The sequence below is a fragment of the Hippocampus bargibanti genome, linkage group LG14, assembly GCF_051943395.1.
Source record: "Hippocampus bargibanti isolate YZ-2025 linkage group LG14, ASM5194339v1, whole genome shotgun sequence".
NCBI lineage: Eukaryota > Metazoa > Chordata > Actinopteri > Syngnathiformes > Syngnathidae > Hippocampus > Hippocampus bargibanti.
This window is the reverse complement of record NC_142747.1, coordinates 21,116,957-21,131,454: the sequence shown is the minus strand read 5'-3', so window position 1 is coordinate 21,131,454 and position 14,498 is coordinate 21,116,957. Positions and strand designations below refer to the sequence as shown.

General features: G+C 44.0%; 2 protein-coding genes across 2 annotated transcripts; one reads left to right on the top strand and one right to left on the bottom strand.

Moving 5' to 3' along the window:
* Positions 1 to 3,456: 3,456 nt before the first annotated feature.
* rnf228 (ring finger protein 228) lies at positions 3,457 to 6,980 on the bottom strand. The gene has a single exon (XM_089013323.1). It carries the CDS (start codon positions 5,697 to 5,699, stop codon positions 4,899 to 4,901), a length of 801 nt encoding a protein of 266 aa, XP_088869449.1. The 5' UTR covers positions 5,700 to 6,980; the 3' UTR covers positions 3,457 to 4,898.
* On the top strand, positions 6,440 to 14,317 carry sgpp2 (sphingosine-1-phosphate phosphatase 2). Its single transcript, XM_089014337.1, has 6 exons — positions 6,440 to 6,456; positions 6,844 to 7,168; positions 7,991 to 8,152; positions 10,390 to 10,569; positions 12,955 to 13,044; positions 13,651 to 14,317. Exons 1-6 carry the CDS (start codon positions 6,440 to 6,442, stop codon positions 14,194 to 14,196), a joined length of 1,320 nt encoding a protein of 439 aa, XP_088870463.1. The 3' UTR covers positions 14,197 to 14,317.
* Positions 14,318 to 14,498: the final 181 nt, after the last annotated feature.

Sequence of the window (14,498 nt, the reverse complement as noted above, 5' to 3'; positions counted from 1 at the left end):
AATATTGATACTTAATTATAATAATAATAATTTACAAGTCGTATAACAAGGAGGGGTGGGGGTCTCCAAAAATCAATGTAAATATATATTGTTGCAATTATTGCCTCCCGCCATGCAGAGTAATGCGAGCCATTTAACGCTTGATCCCCAACACTGCAAGCCTGTAATTTGTTTCCGCTCTTGTAGTTGACACCAATGGTGTTAAAGTGTGCGCAACTCGAGGAATTTATTGTGGTTTTCACTTTGAGCCGAGAAGAAGCTACAAAAAAAAGAGGGGAAGAGAGGGGGGTGCGCCACAGCAGGATACGACGCCAAGACGGCTTCACAAGACAGTCTGCGGAAGTGTCCACGCATCCCATAATGTCAAGCCATGCATCACGACGAGATTTCCACACACGTCGTTCATCTCTTCAAGGCTGAAAAGAAGAAAATCTTGGATTCTTTTCAAGTCAAGCGGCTTCACTTCGCGCTCATCGGCCTTTGATTTGTGTGTTTTTTTTTTTTTTGTGTTCCTTTTTCATTTCTTCAGGCGGCTTTTAGGAAGGAATAAATCTGATTTGTATTAATTGAATTAATCTCAATGATTGGGGACACATGGCCCATCGTGCAGCTGTGACGGCTTGTTTCCATCACTTGGGACTTTGAACAAATTAGGGAGAATAGATTTCTTTCATTACAATACCATAGCGCATTTATTTGACATAAAATAGCATATACTGTTTGTAGTTTTAAGGCTTATTGAGTTGAAAATTAGGTTTTATGGGGACCTGAGAACGGATTATTCTCATTTGAATGGTTTCCTATGGGAAATTAATGTTTGGAATACACACTGTTTGCCTTACACGCACTTTCTGGGAAGCAATTAAGTTTGTAAGCCAAGGTATCACATAAGTCTTCTTGTGCCGGTCCCAAGCCTGGATAAATACAGAGGGTTGTGTCAGGAAGGGCATCCGATGTAAAAGCTTGGCCAAAACAAACATGCGGATCAAAACTTCTGAAGATGGAGGACACTGATTGGCTGTGGCGACCCCGTCAAAGGAAAAGAAGAAGTAGAAATGTGTAAAGCGCACCCAAAAGCCTTGATTTGCATCAAAAGATGACCCTGCGCCTTAGCTATCTATTAGCTAGCTGGCTCGCTTTCTATCTATTTCAGTTATTCCGGGTTGAGTGAACGCTGAACGCCTAGCTAGCTAGCTATTTGCTATCTATTATGTATTTACAATCTGTTGTCTGTCTGTCTGAATGGCTATCTAGCTTTTCTAGCTAGCTATTAGCTCTCTGGCTCGCTGGATAGCTATCTAGCTGACTAGTTATTATCTATATGGCTATCCATCTAGCTAGCGGGCTCGCTTTCTATCTATTTGAGTTACTTTCAGGTTGAGTGAATGCTGGTGTGTGTGGCTGCCCCTGCTCACCCACAGAAAAACTTTTCCTGTGACTGTAAAGTGACCTTGAGAGTTTTGAAAGGCGCTAAGAAATGATTTATTATTATTATTATTATACACAAGTGCGCCTTATATGTGAAGTCATATTGAGCCAGCTAGCTAGCTAACTTTATTTCTATTTGAGTTACTTCCGGGTTGAGTGAACGCTGGCATGTGTGGCTGCCGCTGCTCACCCACAGAAAAAAAATATCCTGTGACTGTAAAGTGACCTTGAGAGTTTCGAAAGGTGCTTAGAAATGATTTATTATTATTATCGTTACTATCATTACTATCAATTATTTTAAATTATTATCAATTATTTATTACTTATTATCGATTACTTGTTACTGTTATCGTTATTATCATTATCTATTCTTCTTCTTATTCTTATTATTATTATCATTACTATTGTTACTATCAATTATTTAAAATTATTATCAATTATTATCAATTATTTATTATTTATTATATATTACTTGTTAACGTTACTTATCATTATCTATTACTTATTCTTTTTCTTCTTATTATTATTATTATTATATTATATTATTATTATCAATTATTTATTACTTATTATCTATTACTGTTATCGTTATTATCATTGTCTATTTATTCTTTTTCTTCTTCTTATTTCACAGCAGCAAAAAAACAAAATACGGGAGCTGCTGTAAAGGCAACCACTCTGGCGGCGCCATCTTGAAGTCAAAAAACAAACAAAATAAGAAAGAACGTCAACACCAAATTTTGGTTTGCGCGTCATTTCAAGCGTAAAACGCACTCGTGGATCAATATATTGATAGGCCGCCTATTGTGTTTGTCCGCTTGTTTCTTTTACTCAACAAAAAAGGTTGTGAGAGGCCCAATTTGTGACGCGTATAAACGTGACGATTTGGGGGGGGGGTTTGGTGGACTTATTGAAATTGGATATTAAGAGTGAAGAAAAGCAAAAGGGGCAAATGGGAACCATGAGGCATGATTCCGACTTGGTACAGACGGCTCTTTTTAAAAGCGACATGGAATCTGCGTGTCCAATCCATTAGCAAAGGGGGCTTTTTTTGGGGGGGACGGACGAGGGGGGACGGATTCAAAGTCACAATTCTCTCTTGATGAGAAATAAATGAGTTGCATCACATGGCCACTTACAAGCACATTCGAGTCTCATTCATTTCACTTAAGGTCAAATAACAGGGTGAGGGGTCAGGGGGGGGGTTATTATATATTGGCTCCATATTTCAAAAGAATATTTTTATAGTTCTCTATTTGAGGGCATCACGAGAAAGAAATAGATCTGTGTTTGTTTATATATATTTGTGTTTACTGTTTACTTATGTGTTTATTTGTTTGTTTATATATATTTATTTATGTATTTAGTTATGTATTTATATATATTTATGTATGTATATATGTATTTATACATGTATTTATTTAAGTGTTTATGTATGTATTTGTTTATATATATGTATGTATTTATTTATGTATTAATACATGTATTTATTTGTGTATTTATGTATGTATTTATTTAAATGTTTGTTTATGTATTTATTTGTTTGTTTATACATATGTATTTATTTATTTATTTATTTGTGTAATTATATATGTAATTATGTACGTATTTGTTTGTTTCTATATTTATGCATTTATTTATCGCTTTGTTTATTCATTCTAATAATGAAAAAACTTCCGGGTTGAGTGAACGCTGGCGCATGTGGCTGCCGCTGCTCACCCGCAGAAGAAAATATCCTGTGACTGTAAAGTGTCCTTGAGAGTTTTGAAAGGCGCTGATAAATGAAATGGATTATGATGATGATTTATTTCAGAGCATTTCTATTTGAGGCTTTCTTTGTTGCATGCAGTATCCATTTGTTTCCAGTAGAAGGCGCATTTTATGCACAGCAAGATTTTCGCCCTGTCAACAAAATATTTTTCAGTTATCAACAAGTCAAAGTAAGCGGTGTAAACACAAGTCCTATTGACATTCTATCTGATAAATAATAAATAGATACATACATTTGTCAAACTGTAAACAATGGCATCCATATTGATGTTTGCTTTATTCCTGAAATGTATTCATGTTTGCAAAACAAAACATTTAAAAAAAGCATTTCTCTGTGCAAATGTTGGTACTTGGACAACCACATAGAGTATTCTCAGAAAAGCCAACAAATACTTGGAGGTCCACGGAAAATAAAGGACAACCTTTGAAAAGAGTCGTCAAGAAAGGGGGAGGAAAGTGCTTTGTTAGAAGTGTTGGGGAAAAGGGAGGCAGCGGTACCATTGAAGTTAAGGTTGGCCTCACTTTGATTTCCATGCGGAGTTCACAACTTTGGGATTTGATCGTGGAGAAAGCAGTTGTACATTAAAGGACAACCGACACTATTTTTTTTTTCTTTCCTAACTGACATCGGAAAAAGTGCAAACATGGAAAAAAGGGAAACGCTGCCCCCAAGGGGAAAAGGAAAAAAAAACATTGCCAGAGGTCTGGCCAGCGCTTTATCGAAAAAACAAAACCCGAACACATTTGGGGATGGCGCTCTCCGTCATGTTTCCAATTCCTGAATAAATTTGTGAATGGGTTCGTAATGTATGGACTACAACATCGGAACGTCGGATGTTTCGCTGCTCATCCGAGGAGCACCCAAGCGCTAAATGCTAAACTAGCCACGAAGGATAGCCGGTGGATGCTTGGCTGCACATCACAATAATTGGAAAGTCAAGGTTGCTTGATTGAGCAACAAGGCCAGGCACAAGAGTAGTCAGGGACACGCACATCCCCCCCCCCCCCCCAAAAAAAAAAAGCAGAAATCTTGACTTTGTAGTCGTCTATTGTGCACGGAGACTAACGTCCAGTATCAAAATATTCCAGCGTTGAGGAAACTTTGGTGAAAAGAGTGGAAACCCTACAGGTGCAGTTTTCATTGTGTGTGTAGGGGAAGGGGGGGGGAAACGGTGACATCCTGCAGCAACAACGACTAAAGCCGGAGGGGGTGTAAAGTGTTCGCAAAGAGCTCATAATAGCCAATCAATATCTCGCAGTCACTGGGGTGAAAAGATGAGATTATGTAACACGTTTAGCCAATCGATAGCCAACGAATACCTAGCTAGATAGCCAGCCAGCTATATACCTAATAGATAGCTAGCTAGCTAGCTAGCAATCAAGATAGCTAATAGATAGCAAATAGCTGGAGGTCATGGTCGTAAGTACGGGTGGTCATAAGTCGAGTTGGTCGCAAGTCGGATTTTTGCCTGCATATCAGTTGAGCTACGAGGAGGGTTCCAAATACATACAAAAAAGGGTCGTTCCAAGATGAAAAAAAAAAGAAAATTCTAGATCCGGATGGCCAAACGGGGTATTTCCTACACTGTGAGAACGATTTTAAAACCCTAGAAAAGGTCAACTGAGGAATTGGGGGGTGCGAAAGGGGATCTCAGTCCACACGCGACACAACACGCTCGCACAAAAAGTCCAAAAGCAGCTCAGGCGTTTCTCCTGGAGGTTCCGGTGCTCGACAAACGACCCGTTTCGTGATCCGGTCTGTATTTGAGCCAGCACATGAGCCACGTGACCACCACGGAGAACATGGCCAAAATGCTGGCCACCGACAAGCAAATGGGTCCCGCCGGCAGGGGCGGGATGCCGTGACTGTTGACAAAAATCAGGCCCAGGAACAGCAGCACCAGCATGGACAGGAAGGAGAAGATGACGCACACGCAGCCGGTGGTTAAAGCCACCCTCTTGCAGCTTTGACAGCTGTCATAACGCACCGAGTCTCGGGAAACGGTCGTGGCCGCGGACGCCGTCGCGGAGGGGCCGCTTCGGTCGCGGCTGCCGCCCGACGTCGACGACGCCTCCCCCCGGCGGAGAGCGACGAGCGCCGGGTGCGGCGGCGGAGGGGACGGCGGCAAAGCGTCCTGAGGCAGCGGGTCGGAGTCGATGTAGAGAGGGAAATCCTCCGTCACCTTGGTGTTGTTGGGGAGGTTCTGGATCCGATAATCCGGCACCGGCGTCCGGTGGCGACACAGCGGGCAGCTGACGCGCCATGGCCGCTCCTCCCGGAGATGGAGCGCGTTCAGGCACTCCTCGCAGAAGGTGTGCAAGCACTCCAAAATCTTGGGCGCCCGACGGTCAAGGTCGAAGTAATTGTAGCAGATTTTGCATTCGTATTCCTCGTAAGGGAAGGCGGAGAGGAGAGGCGGCGAGGGCGAGGGCGACGGCGACGGCGACGGCGAGGGGGGGTCTGTTGCGCTTGATGCTAGAGCTAGATCGACCTCTGCCATGTCATCTTTCGCCGAGGAACACAAAGGGAGCTGGCGGACAGATGCTGACGTCTATCGTACTCTCCCCCCCGTCCCCCCGTCCCCGTCCGATCCGCCGAGCTCACGGAGACGCCATCGTCCCCGCAGAGAGCACCGAGCGGCTCGGTTTTAGCAGAGCTTGGAGGGGCGTCGGCTGATCGGAGGCAAATCCTCGCCGGCTCCGTCCGCTTGAATCTGACAAGGCTGTCCTATTTTCGCCCTCGCGGATGATGTCATGCTTCACCGAGCGAGTGACTCAAGGATCATCCACCCGCCATGATGGGGGCGGCCGGGAAATGACATGCAATGTTTTGACCGACGTTATGAACAGTCACTCAAGTTCCTCCTTTTGATTTTTCGGGAGTTTGCAGATGGCCGTCAAGTCCATATCATATTGTAATTGTAAGCTATTAAGCTTTCTATCTAGCTTTATTTCAAGCCATCTAGTTAGCCATCTAGCTATCTATCTAGCTCTCTTCCTTTCTACCTAGCTTACTATCTAGCTATCTATCTATCCATCCACCTTTCTATCTATATCTATTTCTATGCGCTTGAATTGAAATGTATTATTATTATTATGAGATCTAAATATAAGAGAAGAGTAGGTTCACACATTGAATGAACGAATGAAACACGGATTAGGCTATCTTCCCCAAAAAATCAGCTTTTTGACAAATTAATTTGTGTAAATCCGTCGGATGATTTTCAGTTCTTTGAGCATAATGTCGGATTACATACAGTGCTGGTTGGAAACATTGACTATTCCCAGCTTTGGAAATGTATCATATTATTATTATTAATATTGTTATTATCATCCCTGCAAAATTGGAAAGTCAATATCTCTGCATGATTAAAATTATGTTCACACCCGGGCGCTGTATGAAGTGATGAAAACAGTCATTGTATTTATTTTCAAGGCAAGTTTTCACTTTATACTCAAGTACATTTCAGATGCTCCATTTTTATTTTACATGACTAATAATCAGAAGTATCACCAGTACTTCTCCCAATCTATATTTTCTTTCTTTTTCTTTGACACAACTACTTCTACAGTTCTACCTACCTGACAGAGTCTGCGTAATTCAGTAACTTGTCACACACGTTAACCACACCCAGACCTTTGAAGAAAGGTCGCTTTAACGTTTACAAGCGCTCCTGATAACCAGTTCTTCCCGAGCGCAGCCAGCACGCCCCAGCCGCATGCGCGTACCTGTCATTTAGAGCAGCCGGATGCGTGGGCGCTGCGGTGTTTACTTCTTGTCAAAGTCGCTTTCCATAGATTTAAGCCCATCTTCTCTCCACCGGCCAAACTGGAGGCCCTGGTGTACCTGCAGGATTCGGAGCTTGTGGCGGCCTTTCAGCGACGATGTGGACTTTATCTGGTCCAGCCGACGCGTCACAGTCAGGGGGAGAGCCAGTGCAGCAATTCTAATGATAAATACAACAAAGATGTAAGTACTGCAACTGTTGGCGTTTCGCTAACTTTGCTATTGCAACCCGAGAAAAAGCATTCAAATACAACGCTGGTAGAATATAAAACAGACAAGGAAAACTGTGCCATTTTGACTTTTCAAACCCTGATAGGCCGGTTTTGTTAGTCTTGCTTTTTCTGTTTACAGTCATATCTTCATTTGCAAAAAAAAGTGCAGCGAGAGCAGGGACATAGCATAGCAGAGTCCGGCACCGCCAGGTCTGGACAGTAGGCATATATATATACGGCCGAAACTACCAGTAAGATTTTAGTTCGCTGAAGAAGCCTCTTGGATAAGAGGCGAAACGTCCGACACCTTCAAAGAAGTACAGATGGCGGCTGAAAAAACCTTTTCATCGATGGACCACTCCTGTACGACTGAGAGCTTACACAGACGAAAAAAAAAAGTGTTTATATTTGCTAGCCTGTCTGCTTACATCTCGACACGTTGCAGATTTGTAGTCATACTAGTGTCAAACAAATTCCAATGATGTTAGCCTTTAAGATGGACCACCGCTGACTAAAATCACATTTTTGATGAATGTGACTCGGAAAACATGTGAAGTATTGACATTGAAGTTAAAAAACATATTTTCCGGGGTGTAAGGTGCACCCAAAAGCCTTGGTTTTCTTCAAAAGGGAACCCTAAGCCTAACAGGTCTCACAATTACTGTCAGCAGCCATGACTCCATTTCTCCAGGCGTAGAATTAAAATGTTAAAAATAGGGTCTGGAGGTCGTGGTCGTAAGTCAGATGTTAGCTGTATATCATCAGTGTGTGTATATATATGTGTGTATAACAGGACCGCAGCGTACCAAAGTATGAAGTGAGGAACTGGCTGCTACACATTCTTTTTCTGTTCTCGGCTGGCCTTGGTCATGAAGTTTTTTATATCTCCTGTCTACCATGCATCCATTGGTACTTGGACCCCTTCCTTTGTCGACGCCTCGTCAACATGTGGACTGTAAGTCAAAATATGGTTTTTTTTCCAGGTCATGGTGATTGAAGAAAAATAGAGGGCATTAAATGGAAAAAGCCTTTGGCCAACTTTACTTCAGCCGCTAGCATTTTAGCATAAAGCATGACGGAGGGTTCATGGCTGAACATTTATAAGATCAAACCAGCGGTCAGTCTCAAAAGTCCCTAAAATTGAGTCACCCTAAGAGAAAATCGATTTAGAATGAAATATTCCAGTTATAGTTATTTGAATATTCACTGGTTAGATCAGTGGTTCTTAACCCGGGTTCGATCGAACCCTAGGGGTTCGGCGAGTCGGTCTCAGGGATTCGGTGGATCCTCCACCACAGAGGTCCACTCTTCAGTCTACTGTGCAGTTAGTAGGCACAGTCATCGGAAGACGGGTTCGGTGAATGAGCATATGAAACTGGTGGAGATTAAGAACCACTGGGTTAGATCATTGAATTGGATTGCCCACTTCTTCCAGCTCTTCCTGGCGGATCCCGAGGCATTCCCAGGCCAGCTCTGTGATATGGTCTCTCCAGCTTGTTCTTGGTCATCCCCGCGGTCTTCTGCCAGTGGGTCATGCCCGGAACATCTCATCTGACTCCTCTCTATGTGATAAGAAGTGCTTCGACTCTGAGGCCCTCTCGGATGACCAAATTTCTTACTTTATCATAAGGGAGAGCCCGGACAGGAAGAAGCTCATTTCGGCCGCTAGTATCCAGGATGTTGTTCTTTTGGTCATGACCCATAGCTCGTGACCATAGTTTAGGGTTGGCACGTAGACCGACCGCTATATTCAGAGCTACTTTGTAGCCTTGACTTGAATATACTGTCATGACAGAAGTCCTGGAACCTTTCTAGGACACCTCATGTCCATGTTATTGGTCTGAAGACCGCAGAATGCTGTTGACAAAGCATCCACTCTTCTTCTTTTCACCCTTCAACCTTCTTTCATCGTTCTACCCCCTTCCAGCGAGTGACCTGTCCGTGACACCGTCGTCCTTGTCCATATATCCTCAGGCCAAGGGTCCACTGCGACCCAGACTGATCAGAGGTCATACATGAAGATGTCAGAATGAAAAGGCTTTTTTACCTTTTGACAAAATTTGCCTACTAGATGATCTCACAAGACGATAGAGCCTTGAACCCCATCGATGATAGACCAAAAATAAGATTTGGACATTTTAAGGAGTGAGTATGTGTCAAGCAACGTGTTTTTCTGCCTTTTGTGTCCCTGCCTCGAGCCCCGAGTGGGTGCCCTGTGACTGAACCCCTAGTTTGCCCCCCCCCCCCTTAGGGTAGGAGATAGCATTCTTTTGGAGATCCTGGCTACACTAGGCCCCAGTGTGAATTCTTACCCGACACACACATACCCTCTCTTCAAAACATACTAATTCTCCGCCCTCTAGTTAGCCATTATCAGTTTTCCTCTGTGTTCTCCTCACCCCGGTTGTGCTCCGCGAATATTTTATAGGCCTCATGTGCTTTCTGTCACTTTGAGTGGACCATTTGGACTGTCTCCCCCCCAGGGGCTGTGCATCACTATGAACTTCGAACAACGACCAACCATTGTGCTTATGGACTGGTGTAAGGTTCATGGGGGTCTTTGTATTATTACGTGGGCCTCCCGACATTAAAAGCAACTCGGGGTTGACAACTGAAGTACATTTTAACTCATTCACTGCCAGACCATGTGCAAAAATGTGTCCACTCCAGTGCCAGGGTTTTTTTTGTCATTGGCACTCGAATTCCAGGACCCACAGAATATTGAGTTTAAAGGCTACATAAACATTCAAGACAGCGCTAGAAACCTTTGACTCTCCTCTTCTTTCACCATAAAAAAAAGTTAATTCCTAAATTATATGGATGTGGAGTTATCCGAGCTTGAAATGGGGGCGGCTGTACAAACACTCGCCGCATTAACAAAGGCAACGTCCGACACCTTCAAAGAAGTACAGATGACGGCTTCATCCTTTTCAAACCTTTTCAACGATAAATAATAGTAAGTCATCATGATATGTGATTAGTAGGGATGTGTTCAGGTTGCGATTGTCCACTTAGGGTATGATGTTGCAAATGGAATCCGTAAACAAGAACATCTTTCATCACTTTGCTGCTGTGAAATGTAAATTTCTCCACTGTGAGACTAATAAAGGCATATCCAATCCAATCCAATCCAATCCAATCCAATCTCCATTCATTTCCCCTCACCCATTGTGTGTATTTCCTCACTTATAGCTGGTGATGTACATCGGCCAGGTGCTGAAAGACGTCCTGAAGTTGCCCCGTCCTTGCTCCCCTCCTGTGGTCAAGCTGGAGACGCGAGTCGATGCAGAATATGGGCTGCCTTCCACTCACGCCATGGCCGCCACTGCCATCTCCTTTACGCTGTTACTCAGTGCCCCTTCCAGAGTCCAGGTGAGAAACACTTGATGATACCAATGAAAATGCTGAGTCAGGCATACTTTAACCTTTCAGGAACAGGTTACAGGGTGCATGAAAGGGTTAAATAGAGGGGACAGAAAAGGCTGGGTACAATTTTAGTCCGCTCTTTGAGATGAAAGCTGCTGGATTTAACAACGGCACCGATTTGTCTAGGTTCTCGGTCTAGGTTCAAGTCACGGTCAAGTTTAAGACCCAAGTTGGAGACTGTTGACTTCAGATAAGGAGTCAAGGGGTTCTGCGTGGTTGTTGATGTATTCGAATAATGAGTCAGAGAATTTCAAATTTAGCTCAGATGTTACGCTACGAAGAATGAAACTCCCACTAGTGTACAGCTAAGTTAAATTAACAGCCACTCGCCAGTGAGAAGCAGAGTAGGTCGGGTCTCAAAAGAGTAACCAGACAAATCTCGAAAGATGAGCTACAGGTCTTCAAAGGCGGAATTTCTAACACTTCTCGACTGGAAAAGTGACAAAAAAATGCAGATGACCATAGCTCTTAGTAAAAAAGGGTCTGGTGTGCTTGTATTTTAGTCTGAATGTCCTATCTTGAAGTGAGCAGTGGTGGAGGGACGCTATTGAGGTCAGTGTATGGAAGCTTTTGCCACTTTTAGCCAAGTGGGAAGATGGGGAGCGACCCCACTGTCTATCAAACAGCCCCAATCGGGAGTCTGGACAAAGGCCTGGGTGGGACGGGGCCTGGACTTTCCATCAGTCTCTCAACAAACATCTGTCAAGCTACTACTTGGTCTCCTGATGGACTCCGGGGAGTCAATGACTGTCAGTCATCGTCTCAACCTCCCCGCCTTCTCCTCCTCCTCCTTCTCACGACTCCTTCGCCTCTTTATCGCTTTAATCCACTAGCGTGTCAGTAAAACACTCAATGATTCAATTACGGCATTCCTTCATGAAGGTCCGGGCTTTAGATGAAGAGCTATTTCAAGATGGAGGTTGTATCAAAATCAAGGCCGGGGGCCCAAATCTGGACACTTCTTCCAGCTCGTACTGGCGGATCCTGGGGCGTTCCCAGGACACTTTGGGGAGACATAGTCTCCCCAGAGTGTCCTGGTTTGTCCTCGGGGTCTTCTGCCGGTGGGGCATGCCCGGAACACCTCACCAAGGAGGAGTCCAAGAGGCATCCTAATCAGAACTTATCACCTTATCTCTAAGGGAGAGCACAGAGACCCTACGGAGAAAGCTAATTTCGGCCATTTGATCTCGTACTTTCGGTCAGGACCTATAGTTCAGGACAAAGAGATTAGCATTGCCGCAGATGACTTTGTAGACCGATGTAGAACGTCCTGAACGTCTGTAAGGCCTCAGGGAAACTTCCCGGAGCAGGTTGGAGGTCATCACAGTCAATCACAGAGTAACCCCGACTCCCCCCTCCCATTCTTGGAATCCTTTGTGCCTATTGAAAAAACCCTCTCTCTTCATAAACTACCAGTGAATAGGCTCCCAGCTGCTTGCCGACATGAAAAGACATCGTCGTGGACGGGGTGGTGGATGAAGGCAGGAGGCTTCTCTAGTCACTGGGATAGAAACGGTGAACAAACAAGACCTGTTGCTCGAAACACAGTTAATGATGGCCAGGTGGTCCTCACGTGGCACCGCGTTCTTTATCTCATCATGGTCACCAGTGGCCGGCTGTGGATTTTATCCCTGGGCCTTCAGTAGTGCTATGTCTGAATCAATCCAGACTGAAAAACATGGTGGTGTGATTTACTACAAGTCCACAAGGGGGTACCATTAACCAGGAAATAACCGACCGACCTTTTTTAATGATGTCCATTGGGGTCTTGAAGATGCGACAGGGCCTGCAGGACGGAGTGCGAAGGCGTCCAGGTAGATTTCTGATCCTGATAACAAATGATGGCTGAAATGTGATTGGTTAACTGCTTCAATACGCAAACACAGATCTGGAAGCAGTGCAATGGGGGAAAAGGAAGCTGAAAGACAATTTGGAATTCTTTCATAAGAATTCATGGACAAAAAAGAATTCTCATTCACTGCCAGACATTGTCACTTGAATTCCAGGACCCACAGAATATTGGGTTTTAGGACGACATAAACATTCAATGCAGCGTCAGAAACCTTAGACCACAGGTGTCAAAGTCAAACAATGCTAGAGGTCTGGCCAGCACTTTATCAGCACCTAAGTAATAAAAAACATAACCCAAAAAATTGGGGAATGGCGCACTACGTCATATTTCATATTCCTGAATGCATTCGGGAATGGCAGTGAATGAGTTAACATCAGTCCGTGATTCTGCTATTTTTAGGCCAGCGGAGAAGGCTTTGCAGGCCTTGACGGTCACTTATCAGTCACCATGGTTTGTTTTTTTTTCCCCCCTCATGGCAGTTCCACTTTGAGACGGGTCTGCTGATGGCTGTGACACTGTCGACGATGGTGTGCTTGAGTCGTCTCTACACCGGCATGCACTCGGTTCTGGTGAGCTCTCACGGGCGCAAAATTAAATAATTAGGGTCAGGGTTTTTCGACACTTACGGACTCTTCCGGAACACACCCCCTTCTTCCCTCGCTGGCTACCTGATGTTGACAGATCAAAGTCCAACTGTTTGCGTCGCGTCGTGAGCTCCTCTTTCCACCATGGTTTCAATGTAGTATGTTGACGTTTTGTAGCGTCATACATTTTGTTAGCGTCTTTTGAGTCTCTCTTCTGGGGCTTGATTCCTAACCACTTATCCACTTCTCTTGCGTTCTATGTGCGTCTACTTTGGAAAATGATAAGCAAATGCACCAAGAAGCACAAAGTTATTCGATGCAGGCTTTTGATTGGCTGCAGAGTTTGCAAATTTCCAAACCAAACGAAGATTGCAAAATCGCAATCAAGCAAACGTTTGATTTGAAAAAAAATCTTTTGTTTTGTTTTTTTGAAAAAGTTGTCGTCCATCTGGGCGGAGACGTTCTGTAAGTTCCGGGCATCCGGGCAGACGTTATTTCAGGCACTGATAATAATAATAATAATAATAAATAATAACAATAATAATAATAATAATACAAAGTTTTCTTAACGTAGCCTTATTTCTCCTTTAGGATGTCATCTGTGGCGTTTTACTGGCGGCCCTTCTATTATTTCTCACTTACCCGTATTGGGAGGCCTTCGACCGCTTCCAGCTGACCAGTAGCGCGTCGCCAATCCTGGCGTTGACGCTGCCGCTCATCCTCAGCTACAACTACCCGCAACTGGATCATTACAGCACCACCCGCGGCGACACCACCACCATCCTGGGAGCCGGGGCCGGTTGCTCTGTGGGATATTGGCTCAACAAACAATTAGGGGAGACCTTTGAACCCAAAGGAGCGCTACCCGTTCCCTTACCCGCACTGACCGGGTACGCGCTGGCGTCCGGCAGCGCCCGCTTCCTGGTTGGCGTGGGAGCCCTGGTGGGCACTCGGCAAGTTGTGAAAGCGCTTAGCTTGCGTTGGTTGTTCTGGTGGCACAAAGTAGCAAAATATGACCAGAGTGCCGGGATGCGCAAAGAAATTGAAGTACCAAGCAAGTATGCCACGTACACGGCGGTCGGACTGGTTCATTCCATCATGGTCAATAGACTTTTCAATCTTTTAGGGCTGCGATGAATAGAACTTTGAAGAAAACAACAAAAATAAACTACCCGTACTCAAAGATTTATAATCTGCACTCGCCAAATGTGACAAATATAAAAATATGCTCAATCCTAATAAATACTTATGAGTTATAGAGTGTGGTTTTACTCTTTTCCATTCTATTAATAAAATGGTGATTTTTCCATACATATTTTGTGTCGTTTTAAGGTTTATTTAGTCGAAAATTATGTTTTATAGGGACCTGGGAACGGATTATTCTCATTTTAATGGTTTCCTATGGGAAATTCATGTTTGGAAGACACACTTTTCGCCTC